The 21,437-nt window shown below is 39.5% G+C and overlaps 2 protein-coding genes and 1 pseudogene across 2 annotated transcripts; 2 read left to right on the top strand and 1 right to left on the bottom strand.

Moving 5' to 3' along the window:
- Positions 1-2,113: 2,113 nt before the first annotated feature.
- LOC123813625 lies at positions 2,114-2,307 on the top strand (annotated as a pseudogene).
- Positions 2,308-11,727: 9,420 nt separating this feature from the next.
- On the top strand, positions 11,728-12,651 carry LOC123813872 (olfactory receptor 18-like). Its single transcript, XM_045831314.1, has one exon. It carries the CDS (start codon positions 11,821-11,823, stop codon positions 12,649-12,651), a length of 831 nt encoding a protein of 276 aa, XP_045687270.1. The 5' UTR covers positions 11,728-11,820.
- Positions 12,652-15,431: 2,780 nt separating this feature from the next.
- On the bottom strand, positions 15,432-16,364 carry LOC123813890 (olfactory receptor 7A17-like). Its single transcript, XM_045831346.1, has one exon. It carries the CDS (start codon positions 16,362-16,364, stop codon positions 15,432-15,434), a length of 933 nt encoding a protein of 310 aa, XP_045687302.1.
- Between the last annotated feature and the right edge of the window lie 5,073 nt (positions 16,365-21,437).

The raw sequence follows: 21,437 nt of genomic DNA on the forward strand, positions 1-21,437 counted from the left end.
CCACGCACAACCAAGATTGAAACAACAACAATTTAGAGATAGAATAACATCCAGAACTGACAGAAAATTTATCTGAATGGAAGTTGGACAGCCAAGAAGTTGAAATAGACCTGTTCATCCAGACTGGTAGGAGGGGCTGAGATGAGCAGCCAGGTGTGGGTCTTGGCGCGGAGAGCAGAGAGAGTTGGGCGCATAAGGCATCCTGGGGCATGTAAGGCATCTGGGGCACACAAGATCACAGCGGGTGGATCCTGAGTCCACAAGCGGCAGCTGGCAGATCCAGTGAGGCGGCAATTGTGGAGCAGGTCGGAGTGTACAACCCAGGATCTCAGAGAAGGGACTGAGGTTCCACAGAAAACGGAGCTACCGCCATTGTTTCCTCTTGATCCTGCCCCCACATACAACGTCACAATCTAGAGACTGGGGTGCCCAGTCCCAGTGAACACCTAAGGCTTTGCCTGTCACCATAACAAGAGCAACCAGACCAAAAAAAATAAAGAGAGAGAGAGAGAGAGAAAGAGAGAGAGAGAGATGGCTCAAGTAGAAGAACAAATCAATGCCCCAGAACTCATCCTTTTAAGTGACCGAGAGATAGCCAACCTATCAGATGCACAGTTCAAAACACTGGTGATCAGGAAGCTTACAAAATTGGTTGATTTTGGTCGCTAATTAGATGAACAAATGCAGGTTACAATAAAAGAAATGAAGGAAAATGCATAGGAAACCAATAGTGATGGGAAAGAAACTGGGACTCAAAACAATAGAGTGGACCAGAAGGAAGAAAGAAACAACCAAACAGGAAATAATGGAGAAATAAGAATTCAAAAAAACGAAGAGAAGCTTAGGAACCTCCAGGACATTTTAAACATTCCAACATCCAAATTATAGGGGTGCCAGAAGGGGAAGAGGAAGAGCAACAGATTGAACGTGTATTTGAACAAATAATAAATGATAACTTTCCTATTCTGGCAAAGGAAATAGACTTCCAGGAAGTCCAGGAAGCTCAGAGAGTCCCAAAGGAGTTGGACCCAAGAAGAAAGACCCCAAGGCACATCATAATTACATTAGCCAAGGTAAAAATGAAAGAGAGAATCCTAGAAGCAGCAAGAGATAAGGGGACAGTCACCTACAAAGAGGTTCCCATCAGACTGTCAGCTGATTTCTCAAAAGAGATCTTACAGGCAAGAAGGGGCTGGAAAGAAGTATTCCAAATCATGAAAGACAAGGACCCATATCCCAGATTACTCTATCCAGCAAACCTTTCATTTAGAATGGAAGGGCAGATAAAGTGCTTCTCAGATAAGGTTAAGTTAAAGGAGTTCATCATCACCAAGCCCTTATTTTATGAAATGTTAAAGGGACTTATCTAAGAAAAGAAGATTAAAAGAAAAACATGTATAGTAAAAGGACAGCAAACTCACAATTATTAACAACCATGCCTAAAGCAAAACAAAAAGACTAAGCAAACAACTAGAACAGGAACAGAACCACAGAAATGGAGATCACATGGAGGGTTAGCAACAGGGGAGTGAGAGGAGGAGAGAGGGGGAAAAGATACAGAGAATAAGTAGCATAGATTGTAGGTTGAAAGTAGATAGGGGGAGGGTAAGAATAGTATAAAAATGTAGACGCTAAAGAACTTATAAGTATGACACATGGACATGAACTAAAGGGGGGAGTGGGTGGGAGAGGGTGTACAGGGTGGAGGGGAGTGAAGGGGGGAAATGGGACAACTGTAATAGCATAATCAATAAAATATATTTTAAAAAACTAGAAAAAGAACAACAAACAAAGCCCCAAGTGAGTACAAGAAATAAATAATAAAGATTGGAGCAGAAGTAAGTGCAAACAAGTCTATGAAACAATGCCAAAGGTCAGTGAAACCAAGAGCTGTTTCTCTGGAAAGGTAAACAAGATTGAAATCTCTTCAACCAGACTCATCAAGAAAAAAAGAGAGAGGGGCCAAATAAATATTGTAAAATCAGAAATGAAAGAAGAGGAGTGATAACTGACTCCAACAAAATACAAGAGATAGTAAGAAAATATTATGAAGTGTGGCCATCAGTTAGACTGACCCGCAGATGGAATTGGAACCACCAGCTTCAGCATGACCATGTTTCTCTACTGTTACCTCAATGAATAGTGAGACCAGATCTATACCCTGAAGAAGTTTGATGCAATGGGACAACAGACCTGCTCGCCCATCCTGCATGGTGCTCCCCACATGACAAATACTCTAGACACCAAACCACCATCAAGAAATGTTTTAAGGTGCTAATGACCCAGCAACCGCATCCTGAACTCTGAGGGTCCCTTAAACTTCACGTCTTTTCTGCCACCTGCAACCCCTTTGAGACTTTCCGAAACCAAGCTCTTCAATTTGTGAGCCTTGAAGCCTTCTGGCCACCCTTGCTTTTTGGAATCTGGTGTCACCATTACCTTTGATCATGCGTGTGCAAGGCAATTGTGGTTGCATCACCTTAAAGGGAACAAGTTTGAATTTGCTTTTTATATTTGACTCACAGCCAGGTTATTAAAATGATTTGAAAGAGAATTAAAAAAAGAAAATATGAAAACCTACAGGCAAACAAATTAAACTACTTGGGTAAAATGGATAAATTCTTAGAAACACACAATTTTTAAAAACCAAATCAGGAAGTATCAGAAATTCTGAATAGACAGATTTACAATTAATGAACTTAAAGCAGTAATAAGAAAAACTCCCAACAAACAAAAGTCCTGGACCTGATGGCTCCACAGGTGAATTTTACCAAACATTTAAAGAAGAACTGACACCTACCCTTCAAAAATTTCAAGAGGAGTGAAGACTCCCACATTTATTGTATGAGGCCAGCATTATCCTAATTATAGACCAGATGGTACAAAAAATAAAATTATGGCCAATATGCATAATGAACTTTGACAGTGTAGTCCTCAACAAAATACTAGCTAACTGGATCTAGCAGTACACTGAAAAGATCATATCCCATGATCAAGTGAGTTTTATTCCAGAGATGCAAGTTTGGCACATTCACAAATCAATAAATAAGATGTATCTCCTAAACAAATTTAAGGATAGAAATCTTATGATTATGTCCATAGATTCAGAAAACAACAACTGATAAAATCCAGCCCCCATCTGTGGTAAAAACTCTCAGCCAAGTGGGAATACAGAAATCATACCTCAATGTTATGAAGGCCAAGTATGTCAAAATTACAGCCAACATCATACTCAATAGACAAAAACTAAAAGTGTTTCCCTTAAGATCAGGAAAAAGACAGGGATGCCTGCTTTCAACACTCTTATTCAACATAGAATTGGAAGTCCTAGCCACAGTAATCACACAAGAAGAAGAACTAAAAGGCATCCAATTGGAAAGGAAGAAGTAAAACTGTCATTATTTGCTGATGACATGATATTTTATATTAGAGAACCCTAAAAATTCCACCAAAAAAACCTACTAGAACTGATAAGTGAATCAGTAAACTAGCAGTACACAAAATAAATATCCAGAAATAGTTGTCTTTTTGTACATCAATAACACTCAGAAAAAAAATAAACTAAGATTACAGTCTCATTTACAACTGCATCAAAAAATAAAATACCTAGGAATAAATTTAACCACGGATGTAAAAGACCAGTATTGGGAAAACTGTAAGAATGTGTAGAAATGAAAGAAAAATACCACATGATCTCACTTGGATGTGGAATCTAATGAACACAGTAAACTATTGAACAATAGAGTAACAGAGGATTAGGTACATAAAACTGACAGCAGCTGGAAAGGAGAATGGGTGATGGGATGAAAGATGATGAGATTAGCCAAAAAACATTTATGAACAACCCAGGGACATGGACAACAATATGGGGATTGGCTTGAGATGGGCAGAGGGTGAGTGTAGGGTAAATTGACGCAGTCTGACTTCCTCACCCAGGTGTCTGGGTAACTAAGGGAAGCAGTGTTTCCATAACCTTGAATGGGCCTGATAAGTAGTGTTCTCATAGCCTTGAGATTGGGTCTGATAAACAGTTCCCATAACAAGAAGTGGGCTCTCATGGACAGAATTATGCTACGTTATATAATTTTCTGATTGAAGCTGGCTTTGTTTCTTCCAGTATTAAAAGGATCTAGGGGCTCCCTGCTGTGTGCCACCCTGGGGACCAAGGGGCACACTGCATGCCATGCAAGGGGACAGGTGATACACAGAGATTCGCAGAGATATGCAGAGAGACATGCAGCTTGCAGCATGCATGGCTCGTCCACCTGTGAATAAAGGTCTGTCAAGCATCCCTATGGCTCTACACATTTTCTTCTCTCTCCCAGAATCTAGAGTGGACCTGCCAGGCCTTGATAGGCTGCAACACAGTTGGGCTGGGCAGATGTGGGGAAATGGAGAAAAAATTGTATCAACAGTAACAGCATAAACAATAAAAAAACAAAAAGGAAAATGCTCCATCCACCAAAAAATCTGAAGGAAGAAATTGAAGAAGACACAAATAAATGGAAGCATACATTGCACTCATGGATAAGAAGCATTATTAAAATTTCAATAATACCCAAAACAATCTATACATTGAATGCAATTCCTATAAAATACAATGGTGTATTTCATAGAACTAGAACAGATAATCCTAAAATTGATATGGAAGCACAAAAAAACCAGAATAGCCACAGCAATTTTGAAAAAAAAAAAGAATAAATTTGGAGGAATCATGCTACCTGATATCAAACTAAAGAACAAGGTCGAAGTAATCAAAACAATATGGTACCGACATATAGATCAATGGAACAAAACAGAGAGCCTAGCAGTAATCCCTTGCCCTTATGGTCAATTAATATTTGACAAAGGAGGAAGGAAAATACAATGGGGTAAAGGTAATCTATTCAATACATGGTGTTGGAAAAATTGGATAGATATATGAAAAAAGTTAAATGCCACCACCTTCTTACACCATACACAAGAATAAACTCAAAATGAATTAAAAACTTAAACATTAGACTTGAAACCATAAAAATCCTAGGAGCATAAGCAGTAAGATGTCAGAAATTTCTCATAACAATTTTTTTTTCTGATATATCTGTTTGGGCAAGGGAAACAAAAACATAAAGAAATGGGACTACACCAAAATAAAAATCTTTTGCACAGCAAATTAAACCATCCCCAAATGGAAAAGATAACCCACTGAATGGAGAACATATGTGCCAGTTACAAAGGGTTAATATCCCACATTTATAAACTTGTACAACTCAAACCAAAAATACAAAACAAGCAATTCACTTAAAATATGGCCAAAGGACCTAATAGATACTTCTCCAAAGAGGACATACAGATGACCAAGAGACATATCAAAAGATGCTCAACATCACTAAACACCAGAGAAATGCCAATTAAAACCACAACGACATATCAATTACCTAACTCCTGTCACAATGGCTATCATCAATAAATAAACCAGAGACACTGAAATTAAGAAGAAACCGACAGTAACCAGAGGGGAAGTGGGAGGGGATAATGGCAGGGAAAGGGGGCAGAGTTTTCAGGAACATCTATAAAGGACACGTGGACAAAACCAATGAAGGGTAGGTAGGATCAAGGGTGGGATGAGAGGATTGCTGGGGTAGGGGGGAGTCATGGGGGGAAATGGAGACAACTACTTGAGCAGCAAAAAACAAATTAAAAAAATAAATCAACAAGCAGCAAGTGTTCATGAGGATGTGGAGAAAAGGGAACCCTCATGCACTGTTGGCTGGAAAGTGAATTGATGCAGCCACTATGGAAAACAGTATGGAGTTTCCTCAAAAAATTAGAAATGGAACTGCTTTATGACCCAAAGATTCTACTTCTGAAAATATATCCAAAGAAGGCTGAAACACTATTTTTAAACAATATATGCACCTCAGTGTTCATTGCAGTGTTTTTGGCAATAGCCAAGACTTGGAAGCAGACTAAGTTCCCATCAGTAGATGAGTAGATAAAAAAGTTGTGGTACAGTTACACAATGAAACACTGCTTGGCTGTAATTAGAAAGGAAATCTTACTACTTGTGACAGTATGGATGGATCTGTAGAATTATTTTGTTACTTTTTTTCTTTTTTATATTTTTGTTTTTATTATTATTATTTTTAGACATGGAGGGTAGTAAGGTAAGTGAAATAAGTCAGTCAGAGAACAACAAGTACCATGCAATTTCACTTATATGTGGAACTTAATGAACATAATAAACTAACAAACTAGAAACAAACTCATAGATACTGAGAATGAATGGACAGCTGTCAGAGGAGAAAGAGGATAGAGTTAAATGGTGAAGGGATTAAGCAAAAAGATAAAATAAAAAGAAGGAAAATGAAAAACCCATATAGACACAAACAACAGTATGGTGGTTACCAGAGGGAAAGGGTATGGGGGAGGCAGAAGAGGTGAACAGGGGATTAAATGGGGATGGAAGGAAACTTGACTTGGGGTAGTGAATACACAATAAAATATACAAATGATGTAGTATAGAATTGTGCACTTGACAACTATATAATTTTATTAACCAATGTCACCCCAATATATTCAATTTAAAAGAAAAGAAGAAAAGGACTTGAAATGACTGCAACCCTACATCTAGAACACAGATATCTGTGAAACACCCAGATGGATTTATGAAAATAGCCATTCAGCATATCAAAGGAAATAGTTGTCTAATTTAATAACAAACATAAATTCTATTGAAAAATGAGAAATTTGGTGGCCTTTCAAACAACACATTTCTTAATGCATGATATCCAACATCCTAAAGCAGAATAAAGAAGAAAAAGAGAAAGTTTCTCCTTAGAGACATGAAGCTTAAATGAGAAAATAGAAGTTATATCATATTCTTCATAGAGACAACATAATTATCTTCACATAGAATGATCAATTCAAAGAATGGGCAGACATACAAGTCAGACATAACTTTTTTTAATTGAAAAAAAAAAACTTGTCTGGATTTATAAAATTCCTGCAACTTGGAAGTTGGAAGTGAGGAGTATAGGGGAGCTTCTTCCTGAGAAGGGGCCAAATCCTTGGAAGTACCTTCCATTTTCCCCTTCTGTTAATAATAGCAAGTCCTCAGAGACTGGGATAACACAGACTGATTTGGCTAATTATGAGCTGTGAGCATTGCTCTCCCAAGCCCATGCAAGAATAGATCATCAGTATTGACCTCCAACCCTTGAAGTTCCCCATCTCAGTCCAGTGGGCTTCACATCTGAGTCTTCTTGTCTCACGTCACTGCATCAAGAAGCCCATGACAAACTCAGCCACACTGCCAACCCTGGGGTTGGAGCCTGAACCTTCAGTGTCCATGCAGGGCAGCAGCAGGGGATTCTCACTGCCTGGTCCTACTGCAGCAGAGATAGAACAGCCCTGTGAGTACTGTGGAGATGATGGATGGAGAAGGGACTGTCAGGGGCATTTTCTCTTTCATCATTAGGACAAATAGGAGAGTTGGGGCAAACCGGGGAGGGCACCAACATGGAAAATTTCATATATTTTGGTCCCTGTACAGGCAGAATCTGAATACGTGGAGGGAAACAATGGTCTAATTCATTTTGGAACCTTCAGGACCTACACTCTGCTCAGCAGAGAACAAGAACAATCTCTGTTAAATACTGAAAAGATCCTGCCTTGGATCTCAGAAACAGAGAGTAGGCAATATTGCTCCCATACAGGAGGTGCTGTCCTTCATGTTCTTTCATTCTTCCAGCAACGTCTCGTAGGACTAGACGGGAGATACAACTGTGCCTGCATGTATCAATGGCACTGATTTTCTAAAAAACCTATCAATTTTCATTAATAGAATCTACAACACTTAAATATAAAGAAAAACTCTGCTGATTTTCATAAATAGGAAAAAAATCAAAAAGAGAGGAAAAGGGAAAGGGATGTAAATCTTACTGTGTGGACTGAGACACATGTTAGGATTTCCACTCACTCTATGAAAAAATTACCTGGGACCTGATAGGTTTCCTCCCCTCACTGCTATCTGATGGAATAATATGTCATTACATCTTTCTCATGATGGTTTTCATCAGCAAACCCACTATTTCAACCTGATTTCAAAAGCATGACTGAGCACTTCTGGAGAGCAAACCTCTGTTGGATGTCACATGTTTCCCAGAAATGGTGTTATTCTCCCTATTTCTATGTAAGAGATACCAAGTCAGAGTGGTGGAGAGATCACACACACTTCACATTGAGTGGCTGACAGCTGGTTGACTCAGTCCCTGATTCCCACCCCAGGACTCTGTTCCCTCCACTGCAGCATAACAATTGCTTCTTTCCAAACCTCTTTTATCCTCAGATGAGCAAACAGGGGCTTACCCACCAATCCCTTCTCTTGGAATTGGGTGAGTTCATCAGTGAATTAACAAACTGGAGCCAGAGGTTTGCAGGGACCTTTACTGAATGAATGTGTGGATCCTAGGGGTTTCTGTGAATAGTGACACATGTGTGAGCACATTTTGTAAAGGTGAGATATGGAAATACCATTCCTCATAAGAGATGGGAACTTTCATGCGGTTCTACATGAAAAGACTACTGCTATTCAGACAACAGAGAACTTGTTAATTTTATCCCTTGGCAATCATTTTTTCTTATTTTTCTATTGGGAAAATAAGTATAGGTAATTAATAGTAAAATTGCACATATATTAATTTTTTTACAACCCAAACAATTCTTTTATGCCTATGTCTTTAAGAAATTCTCACTGTGTGATTTGGAGAGTGGCATAAGAATTTTTTTAACCAGTGTCACAACATAAAATTGAAGAATGGGAGAAGGGTTTTCAGGCATAACTATAAAGGACACATGGACAAAACCAAAGGGTGGAAGCAAGGGAGGAAGAGGGTTTGGCTGGGGTGGGGGAGAGTGGTGGGGAGTAAACTCAGACAACTTAATTGAACAACAATAAAATAATTAAAATAACATAAAAAGAGAATAAAATGAAGTTTATCCCACAGGTAATGCTGTGCATCATTTAAAGTGCTGAAATATGCCCTGGCTGGTGTGGCTCACTAGACAGACCACTGGCCTGTGAACTGAAAGGTCACTGATTCGATTCCCAGTAAGGACATATGCCTAAGTTGTGGGCCAGGTCCCCAGTTGGGGGTGCATGAGAGGAAACCACACATTGATGTATTTTTCCCTCCCTTCCCCTCTCTCTAAAAATAAATAAATATAATCTTTAAAAAAATAAAGAGAGATTTAAAATGCAAAGCTATGTTAAGTGAGAACTCAGGGAACCGTGTGTGTAGCATGTGAGTATTTAGGCTAGTTTTTAGGAAAACTGCTATGAATACATAAATCACTACCAATATGAAAATATTGAAAGGAAAATGCATCCATCAGATTCATGATAATTTTTGCCTTTGGACAACTGAAGCACAGGAGAAGATCATGCAGGGATAGGAAAAAACCTCAAGTTTTACCAATAATAAATGTATAAAGGACCCATGGACAAAGACAAGTGTGGGTGGGAGGATTAAATGTGGGAAGTGGGGGTGGGTAGGGCAGGGTCTAAATGGGGACAACTGTAATTGAACTACAATAAAAAATAAATATAAATTCTATGGCATGTATTATTTAAAATTTATATTTTAATATGGGTAGTGATTAAAAATGGTATTGAAAAGAATTGATAACATTAATACATTTATTAATTATCTGACAATGGTTGCCTGCTCTGGCTTTATAATAGTATGCCAAAGGACTTATGTATGGAATTTCTGATTTAACTGGTTCCAGTCTATGGCCAGAGCATCATTAAATTTTATTATTATTATTATTTATTGTATTTTTTTCATTACCATTTATCTCCCCTAAACCTTTTTCCACCTACATCCACACAGCCCCACTACAATCACCACACTGTTGTTTGTGTACATACATTCTTTCTCTCTCTTTTTTGCTCAGTTCCCCCTCTTTCAAATCCTCCACTCCCAGAACTGTCAGTCTGCTGTCTATGAGTCTGTCTCTATTTTGCTTGGTAGTTCAGTTTATTCATTGGATTCCACATATGAGTGAAATCATATGGCATTTGTGTTTCTCTGACTGGCTTATATCACTTACCTCTGAATTTTAAAAGATGGATAGGTAATTATAATATCTACCAGCATTGATAACCACTGTTTAACTATTTTAGGTCTACAATTTAATTTTATAAACCAAGGGGGAGTAGAATCAGGGGAGAGAGGTGGGGAGGGCTGGGTTCAGGCAGACAACTGTACTTAAACAATGAAAAATTTAGACAATGGAAAAAATAATTTAATTTTATTTCTTATAACAACACTATAATGCCAGTTCAATGAATATATCTATATTACAGCTGAGTGAACTCCCCAAATGTTGTAATATTAGTCTTTGTTTTTTCTCTTTTGATTTTTCCAAGTTATATCATTTTTGATGCAAAATAGTTATGACATAGTTTATATAAATGTAGGTAGTATTCACAAATCAGAAATGGTCAGCTATATCCATAGGAATCTAGCATATCACACAAAGGAAGAAATATGTTGACAATGGAATGCTTCAGTAATTCATCATGCTTTGACCTGTCTGGAGAAATGACCTGAGTAGCCTTCAGGGAGCTGAATTGAGGAGAAATGCAATCCCTCTCTCAGGAAGAATTGACTTAAAATGACTTAGACTGGCATAAGAAGGCCAACATATGGTTTGAGGCCTGGCTTTACTCTCAGTTTCTCAACTGTTCGTTAGAGGGTTGGATTTGATGAGAAATCAACTTTCACAATGTTTGTGGTTAGAGAGAAATGTAAGTTTAACCTAGTCACGATGAACAAAAACAGTAGAGTAGAAACTGAAGTGCAGATGTTTCTCTGAGATTGTGTATCACTGATAGATAATAAGCTTTCACAAAAGAAAAATGAGTACAGAGTATTCATGAAAATGAATTATTATCTAATCATTGGTGCACTGTAAACTAACACGATCTCTAGGATAAAGGGTGCTGTATGATGTTGTGCATTTAAGAAAGATATATTTTGCAAAAGGTGAAGTCCACCAAAGTAAAAATATACATATTTGAGTTAGAGTTGAAGGACTGACTTTGACCAGACAACCCACATATTTTGAGTGAACACTTATCTCTCTGGAAGATGGATGTCATAAATCCAAGTAAAGATGAAAACCCTTGAAGATAATTGCCATACAAAAATCTATCTGCTTATTTTAAGTTAGAATGCAGTTAATGTGGTTTTAGCTCTTCAAGATGACATTGTAGATGAAGGGAATTTCTGGTACTGCATCTGAGTGAGATAAAGTACATTCAGCTGCTTCTTAGCAGTTGATCTTCCAATTAAGATGATTTTTCCTTAGAAAACAATATGTCCCATTCCGTATTTTTACTTCCAAAGTAGAAGGCTGATATTTGGCTACTGATGGAAATTTTTAATCTGCAGTGTCCTTTCTTCTCTAATATTCTTTGAGCCAGGGTCTCTAAAGTAGTTGTTTATAGAAACGGGTAAACAGCCCAGACATCTATAAGGAAAGAGTTCTAAAAGAGTTCCCAACTGAGAAATGTTGCTGAAGGGTAAGGGGTGGTGGTGGGTGGTGTTTGGTCCTCAAGCTCAAGTGTGATTCCTTTATTTGTCAATTGCTTGAATGCAAAACAAATGGATGTGTCTACACTTGTTTCATTTATTCAGCACTCTCTTCTTTTTCAAACTGTGTCCTATCTGCATAGTACCACAGAATCGAACAGGTGACTCTGAATTCTTCCTCCTGGGACTATCAGATGATCCAGAGCTGCAGCCTCTTCTGTTTGGCCTGTTCCTGGCCATGTACCTGGTGACCATGCTGGGGAACCTGCTCATCATCCTGTCCATCATCTCTAACTCCCACCTCCACACACCTATGTACTTCTTCCTTTCCAATCTGTCCCTGGCTGACATCAGTTTCAGCAGCACTACAGTCCCCAAGATGCTGGTGAACCTCCAGACATACAGCAAGTCCATCACCTATGCAGGCTGCCTAACTCAGGTCATGTTTTTTTCTCTATTTGCAAGTTTGGAGAGTCTACTTCTGGCTGTGATGGCTTATGATCGGTTGGTGGCCATTTGTCAGCCTTTGCACTACCTGGTCATCATGAACTCCCGCCTCTGTGGCTTGTGTGTCTTACTGTCATTTTTATTCAGCCTTTTGGACTCCCAGCTGCACTACTTGATGGTGTCACAACTCACCTTCTGTGCAGATGTGGAAATTCCTCATTTCTTTTGTGACCCTTCTCAACTCCTCAACCTTGCCTATTCTGACACTTCCACCAATAACATATTGACCTATTTTATTGGGGTCATCTTTGGTGGTGTTCCACTGTCTGGGATCCTTTTCTCATATACACGAATTGTTTCCTCCATTCTGAGAGTCCCATCATCAGGGGGGAAGTATAAGGCTTTCTCCACCTGTGGCTCTCACCTGTCAGTTGTTTGTTTATTTTATGGAACAGGCCTTGGGGTGTACCTCAGTTCCACAGTGTCATCTTCCCTGAGGAAGGGTGCAGTGGCCTCAGTGATGTACACTGTGGTCACCCCCATGGTGAACCCCTTCATCTACAGTCTGAGAAACAGAGACATCAAGAGTGCCCTATGGAGGGTGATCAGAAGAATAGCCTAATCTCGACACCTCTGCCATCTTTTTTGGTTCTTAGGACTGAAAAAGTGACAAAATGAAATTGTGCAATAAAAAAATTCTGAATCTTCAGTCACATAGTGTATATGTACCCATATGGTCCTCTGCTTATGTCTACACAGTTTTTCCTCTTAGTACAGCTGTAGTGGAATTGGGAACTTCCTTATTTTGGACTCCATACTTCAATCATAGACCATCCATGATTACTCATAACATTTGGCCTTTTGGCACCAGTGCCAGCCAACTCTGAAGGATCATCTTAGATCCAGAGCTCCCTGGTGATTTTAAGAGGCCTCTGATGGGCTTCAATGTGGCTTGATTTTCCATTGCTCTCCCTTGCTACAAAGAGTTCACCAAACCACACAGAGAGGGAACCATACCTGCAAACTGTTTTCACATCAGACACCAGTCATAAGTTCAGGAGTCCCAGGGCCACTCTCACTTCAGACCAGTTGGACACAATTAAGGGACTCCTTCACATTCAATAATTTGCTAGAATGACTCAAAGCAAGGGAGTTCCCTCAGGTTCATCAGAATGAGCCACAGAACTTAGGACAGTGCCAGACTTATAATTTCTTATAGCAAAAGGATACACAATAAAACTAGTCAAAAGAAGACACATGAGGAAATATATGAAAGTTTCTATAGGTAAAGCTTCTTGTTATCCTCTCCCTATGGGGTTCAGATCCATTACCTCCTCCTGGCCACAATGTGAGACAACACTCAGAGTATTGCTAACCAGGTAGCACACCTGAGCTTCAGTGTCCAGAGAATTTACTGAGGCTTCATATCATTGGTGGGATAAATTGAATTATATCCCATTTTTTAACTCATTCTCCAGCCTCCCTCCCCAGACATTTGGCTGACATCACTTAGCCTAAAGCACCAACCCTTCATGTACATGGTCTCTTCGGCACAATCCATTTTCATCTTCAGTCTTCTTATTAGCATAAACTATCAAGTATGGTCTATGGGATCCACCACAAATAACAAATCCTTTCTGTCCCTAGCTAAATTTCAAGTATTTCATATTTACAAGTATGTTATGGTTTAAACTCAGATGACAGCAGTAACTGTGAGAGGCAAAGTAGATATATGATTGAACAACAATCCAGAATAGCAGCCAGACTCTGTGACCCACAGGGTCAGTGGTAGTGGCAACATATCATAGATAAGGAGACATCAAAGACATTGCTTAACCCAGAGAATCCAAAATATCAATGGCAAGCCAGAAAAAGTCAGATGTTAGCTACCATGATTGAAAATCATGGTTCATCTTCCAATATCCAAACCCAAGTCTGTTCATAGACTCAAATCCTAGAGGTTAGCTGGATATGGTTCACCCCTTTTCGAGGCCAGTTGGTGGCATGGTGACTCCATTAGACTCCTTCCATTCTGGAGTAGGCAGCGATTCATGTTTAGCAAGGTGAATGAATATTCATGCATTTATGCTTTCCTGCCTACAGTGCCTGGGGAACACTACTATCCAAAGATTTAAGACATCCAATTTCTTTGTGGTGAAACAGATATGGAACTGAACATGATGTATCAGGAGATCACAAGTCCTAACATATTCTGCATCACCTGAGCCTTTCAGCCTCACATACCTACAGTGGCAATTCTGTGACTCAATTATTGTTCTCTTGAGTTGCATTGCAGTGTTCTGTCCTGGAACCATTCCTAAAGATATGTCCCCCTGTCAGCTAGTCACTCTCTAGACTCTTATATTTGTGTCTCAGTGAATTCACCTGCAAAATTAGACTGTACTGAACAACTTATTTTTGCCTGATCAAATCTAACATTCTGTATGTGGGGTTTTTTTCTGTCTCTAGTGATACATTTTCACTGCTTATTTTGGAAAGGAACTAAGCAACAGTTGAAACTCATGAATAAAAATAAAATAATGTATCCATCAGTGTATTTTCTGTTGGACATATAATGAGATATGATAAAATCTGAGATTTCCTAATAAACTCTATAAGTGCAATGTTTTTGTTTGTTTGTTCTGTTCTTCACAGCTGTATTCCAGACACCAAGAACAGCATGGAACATCAGAAAGTCTCAATTAATATTGTTGAATGAGTGACTTTGGTAAGAACTAGCAATGATTCTCAATAAATTTCACTATGTCCTAATTCTTTTTTTTATATATTTTATTGATTATGCTATTACATTTGTCCCATTTCCCCCCTTCCGTCCCCTCCACCCTGTACCCCCTCTCCCACCCACGTTCCCCCCCTTTAGTTCACATCCATGTGTCATTCTTATGAGTTCTTTAGCTTCTACCTTTCCATACTATTCTTGCCCTCCCCCTATCTATTTTCAACCTACATTCTATGCTACTTATTCTCTATACCTTTCCCCCCCTCCCCTCCTCCCACTCCCCTGCTGCTAGCCCTCCATGTGCCCTCCATTTCTGTGGTTCTGTTCCTGTTCTAGTTGTTTACTTAGTTTCTTTTGGTTTTGCTAATTCTTATTCAAGTCTTCCCATTGGCTCCTGAAGTGACTGTTTTCCAACTTCACAAATAGAAATGAAAGATGAGGTGCAGTAATACATAATAAAAAGAGGGTATGAGGAGAACAGAAATGAGAATAAAAGAGGTGTCACCATAAGAGGTTAAGACAAAGTGCTTAAAAAGCCATCATACCAAAGTCACTTACAAAGAATGGATGACAAGCAAAATTCAGTGTGATGAAGAGGTGGGATTTCTTTAGCCAACTGCTCCTACCCCTGTCAGCTTAGAATGCCAGGATGAATGTTCCCCTTATGGAACATAGAGCTTTCTCCCAAGGACTTTCTGTAGAGCCCTCTTGATGTCCCTGTTCCGCAGGCTGTAGATGAAGGGGTTCAGCATTGGGGTGACCACAGTGTACATCAGTGAGGCAATCATGCTCCTCCAGGAAGGTGCATCAGAACTGAGATACACACCAAGGCCTGTCCCATAGAACAAAGAAACTGTGGACAGGTGAGACCCACAGGTAGAAAAGGCTTTATATTTCCCATGTCCTGATGGGATTCTCAGGATTGAGGAGACAATTCGAACATAGGAGCAAAGAATCCCTGAGAAGGGAACAATGCCAAGAAAACCAGTTACCATATAGAACACTATGTGATTGATGAGTGTGTCTGAGCAGGCTATGGTGAGGACCTGAGCAATCTCGCAGTAAAAGTGTGAAATCTCCCAGTTGGTACAGAAAGACAGGCGCAATGTCAACAGACTCTGGGTCAGGGAGTATGTTATGCTGATGAACCAGGACATGAGAACCAGCAGGCCACAGAGGCGGGGGTTCATGATGAGTGTGTAGTGTAAGGGGTGACAAATGGCCACAAATCGGTCATAAGCCATCACTGTTAGGAGAAAAGTGTCCATACCTCCAAACACCATAAAAAAACACATCTGAGTGATACAGCCTGCATAGGTGATGGCTTTGCTCTGTGTCCAGATGTTCACCAGCATCTTTGGGATGGTGGTGGAGGTGAAACAGATGTCAGCCAAGGACAGGTTGTAGAGGAAGAAGTACATGGGTGTGTGGAGGTGGTAGTCACAGGTGATGGCCAGGATGATGAGCAGATTTCCCAACACAGTGACCAGGTACATGGACAGGAACAGATAGAATAGGATGGGTTGATTTTCTGAGTCTTGGGAAAATCCCTGAAGTATAAAATATGACAGTCTTGTTTGATTTCCTGTTTCCATGTTGCTGACACATCATCTAGATGATTGAGAAAAGAAAATAAAATTAAATAGACACTGGAGATACTCTAGATTAAATTTCTTGAAGTAAATGACTAGACATATAACCCTTAATTACAAAATTTAGGAACTGTATATTCTTTTATTTGGTACAACATTTAATAATGTTGATCAACCATTGTTCATTATCTTTTGGGACACTCACCCACCTTCTTTATCCCTGTCTTAGAATTATCTCTGAACAGTTAAGAGCAACCTTGGACCTCAGAGATAAAATGATTTGTACTTGCTCTAACACAAATGTGGAGCATGAGGTCTGGTGAAGCTCAGCGACCTAATCTGAGTTATCTGCCTTCTCTGGGACTCACAAAAGAGTCAGATAACCATGTCTCCGAAGTGAGAAAATTTGAGAGTATCTCAAATATCTGAACAGTACTAGAGGGTGAGTAGAAGGCAGGCTTACTTCTCAAATAAGAAGATAAAGAAAAATATTTTTATCAAATCATAAATGACATTCACAAATGCTTAAGGCTTAATGTACCAGGGACCAGCAACACCTTGTGGGAAGAGGGCCAGATACTTCCTAGACATTTGTCACTTGACAAAAGAGTCGTCATCTGTGAAGTTAAGGGATCGGTAAAAATATGCGAAGGAAGAGGGGATGTCAAGGCTTAAGCCATTTCAGTACCCTACAATACTACTATGAATGTCACAAACAGAATTTTGAGTCTTGCCATCTATGATGTTCATTAAATATTAGGGGAAGAGAGAAGTTGCATCAAGATTTACATATGAACTCAAAGGGATGAGTGTCGGATTTGCCCTCACATTTCAGTGATGCTTAGATTATTGTTGAGCAAGTTGGGGGGACTCATTCTTGGCCCACCTACCTCTGATTCTCTTCACCTCAGAGCCTATGGGTCCTATAACCAGACACAGAAGAATAAGTCTTATACCCTTGGATAAGGTATAGCATAAAACCATAAAGTGATGTTCAGTGTTTTGTTATCAATATTTTTCTACACTTATTATTCCATAGTGCCCTTAACTACACAGGAGAACACAATTGGTTGTCATTGCTGTCAGTCTTCTTAGGCATAGAAATCAAAGTGGGAGTATAGGGTAGAGGATCAAAAGGTACAAAGTTCCAGTTTTAAAATAAATAAGTCACAGGGATGTAATATAAAGCATAGTAACTACAGTTAACATTGTATTGCATGTTTAAAAGTAACAGAGTATTTCTTAAAATTTCTGATTACAAGAAAAAACTCTGTAAGAATATATGGTAAAATACATTAATTAGACTTATTGAGGTAATCATTTAGCAATATATGCAAAAGTAAAATCATAATGTTGTGCACCTCAAACTAATATAATGTTGTATGTCAATTATATCTAAATTAAACAAACTCCAAAGCTCACAGTGTTTCTGGAATGATAAAAATGTCCATATCATACCCAATCTGTTTAGCAATGGATAAATATCTTTCTTCTGACCTATTAGGAAACAGGCAGTTTGAAAATTTATTTTTTTTGTGGTTTCTAATCTCTTGAGAGATATTGTAAGCAAATTGTCAGGACTTATTGTAAATTAACTTGACTTTCAATAAGTGTGACTTGCTGTGTTGCATTGAATTTTTTTTAATTGAGCAGAATAAGAGAGAGAATGTGGAAGATGCCTGAGATTCTGGATATTCCCTGGAATGTGCTGTGTGTGTTAACAGCATCAACTGCATTGGAAAAGAGAAAACAATTTCATTTCTTCCCAGTCTATTGCAGGGACTTTCTTCCTGGTCTCCAGTTTCACCTTCAGTTCTTTTACACAGCCATCTGACTGAGATGTCCAAAATGAATATTGGATGGTATCACTTACCTGCCTACAGTTTTTGAAATTCCTTTGTGCCGCTTTATGAAATCATCCAAACTCCTTGGTGTATCATGACTCCACATGATGCCGTCTTCCCGCCCCAGTGTTATTTCTAACCACTTCTCAATTTTATCCTCAATTCTGATTATTTTGAAAAGCCTATGTTTGCCCAGATGAGCCATACTTTCTTATGTCTCTGCTACTGTCAGGACCTTCTCTCCTTCCTTAACTCCTTCCCTACTTCCTTCTCTTCATTCCTGCCTGTCACTATATACATGGCAAAGGCTCTCACCTGCTTAGGTAATTCCCAACCACCTCAGTTCTCAATACCAAGTTCTTAGCACAAAGGAGACTCTTAATGTTGGTTGGGTGGCAGAATTAATGAATGGAAGAGCTTACAAACAAATATTTTCCTTTCCCACAGCTCATCATATAGTCTCTGGGTGTCCACTACTATAAAACTTTTAGCACTTCTTATCTGAAACGGAGGTTTGGAGTGAGAATAAATAAGATGTTGATGGAGAAAAGAGAGAAATTGAGACAGAAAAGAAATATAAAGTTGCTGCTCATTAAAAAGCCATGTCCTCTTCTCAGCCCTGGGCAACATGCATTCCCAGTGTTGATCCCTATCAGGTCCAAACAAATCAGCCTATTTTCTCTTGTTCTTGTGGCTCACTTGAGCTCCTTACCCAGAGTAACATCAGCAACTGCTTCTCCACAACCTTTGTCTGAAATACCTGCATACACACCCCTGACTTTCTATCCTAATTATCCACAGGCACAAACACAAGATGACTGAGACTAAACAGGGAAATGACACGGGTAAGAACAATTTCACAAAGGATAAGTGTCATACAGTTACTTCTCTGGGATCATAAATGAGGACATTCATTACCTTTTAATTCCCTTCCTGGAAGCCTCTTAACATTCATAGTCTCAGCCCTTTTTCTTGCATGTGAAACTGCTAAACACTCTTTTCCCTGTATGAGCAGACACGGCCTCCTTTGCTCTCTCCCTAAACACATGACAATCCACTTTCCAGGAGAGAGTGATAATGGGAAAGTGAAAGAAGACACCCATTCTTTTCCCTCTGGTTCTAGGACCCCCAGTACTTGGCAAGGAGAGAGCCAGAGGCAGGCAGGCCATGGACCAATGCCCCTTTCCTCCACCTTCCCAGTGCTACTTTCAGTATCACCTCATGTTTGATGCTCATCTTTTTGGGTTGACATGCAACATCCTGTGCAATTTCTCTCTTCTTACAAGTACAGCAGGTCCTCGAGTAACATTGCTTCATTCAATGTGGTTAACATTGCTTTATTCACGTTGTCAACATTTTAAAATTCAATATTGTTTTGTTCTAAGTTGGTGAGATGCTGTAGGAATTTAACCCTGTTTGTATCCATTAGATTAACCTATGGTAAAAATTGTTTGTTATGTGTTTTATCACAGTCAGGAATCTATTGAGGACATTAAGGGAGGACATAGTGTTTTTCATGAGCACCATGGAGGACAGTATTAAAATTCTTTTCATGACTCTTGCTGCTTGGAGGAATGGTTAAAGAAGGGGTTGGCCTCTGAAGCTGGACCATCTTCTCAGGTGCATATTGCTACCTCTGAGGAAGAAATGTAGAGGCCATGCAAAGCTTCCAGGTTTAAGTAGTAAGTGCGTTTGATAAAGGTACAAGATGGTTTTATTTCTAGGATTGTCAAATATTGCTTCCTTGTGCCAAATAAAAAGACTGAGACAGTGAAAAATATTCAATGAAAAAATATTGGAAGTGAGGGAGAGAGACTAATGAGAATTCACCTTGTTCTGATGGACAAAGCCAGGGGTCTGGCTGCTGCAGGGTTTGTCCTGAGGTTCTTGGAATTCAAATCCACCACAGTGATTTTTTCTATAAAGTCCAACCTGGAGATGCAAAGCAGCTGAACTATGATTTAAAGGGTCATAAAATGAATAATAATGGTCATCTTAAGAAAGAGTTTCCCCACATTAGAAACCCTTTACATTAGGACCAGAGGTTAGGAATCAAAAGGGGAGGATACAGCCCTGTGTCAGTTATAGTTTCCACTTTATTCATGCACCAAATAAATATGCCCCCATTCTCTTTCTGGTGTTTCATGGTAGCGGGCAGTTTGTTGAGCCATACTGGGAAGTAGACGATTGAACTAGGCTGATTGTCAGTCACTGAAGAACTCCTGGAAGCCACTCAGCAAGAAGAGCTCCATTGGGACAGGCTAAGTATTAGCCATTGGGTATGGTCTTCAACGTCAGGGAACCCACCTTCCAGAGATGGGTGCACAAACAGGCCATTGTAATACAGTGACTTAAATGGTAGGATAAAGGCAGTCTGGAGACTGGGTTACTGAGAGAAGTCCCAAATGTATCCTGGAGTGATGGAGTCAGGGAAGAATTCCTGAAGGAAGAGATCTCTGGGCAGAAGTTACACAGGTGGACTACTGAACATGGGCTCTCCTGGCAGAGAAGCAAGCAGAAGAAAGACCATGAGCAAGACACAGCCTGGATTAGAGTGTGTTTAGCCACTAGCTGAAGCACACTGTGGGGTAAAGGGACAGTGGAGAATTAGGATGAGGAGGTGACCACATCCCTGGGAACTTGAAAAGAATAATGGATAAAGTATGAGGCTGTGGAGGAAGTTCAACCAAAGAAGGGTCATGATTTGTATCACAATTTTCCCTGGTGTCTGGAGTAAAGATGGATTTAAAGCAGATGGTACTAAGGTCAAAGGAAATGGGGTGGTGAATTTTTATATCACTAAGGTTGAAGAACCAAGTCACTTATTTTAAAGAAGAGGAACAGAGATCACAAAAAATGAAGAACTGACTTTGATCTTGCTAATGATTCTATATTCCCTGTTAAAGATGGGATCTGGCACTCAAGTGTGGTCAGGGGAAACTATGGGAAATGGACTTGCCAGTTTTAGGGTTTCCCAGAATTCCCAGTGCCAAAGGGTAAGATGTCAATAAGGTACTAGATGCCAGACTTTTGTATACCCTTTACTTCCTCTCACCCACCTCATCCCAGTCTTCATACACTGTAGCCCTAGATGCTAGGGACTTCAGACTCTTCCTTTTTGAAGCACCCTAATACGAACTGATCAGGACTTCACTGTAAAGGACCTAAAGCTCTATCAGCACCTGGTGGAATTCCTTTGTACAGCAAGATTAGTGACTGTACCCCTACAGAG

Source organism: Phyllostomus hastatus, unplaced genomic scaffold (assembly GCF_019186645.2).
Source record: "Phyllostomus hastatus isolate PE091 unplaced genomic scaffold, TTU_PhHast_1.1 phas_contig_159, whole genome shotgun sequence".
In the NCBI taxonomy this organism is placed as follows: domain Eukaryota; kingdom Metazoa; phylum Chordata; class Mammalia; order Chiroptera; family Phyllostomidae; genus Phyllostomus; species Phyllostomus hastatus.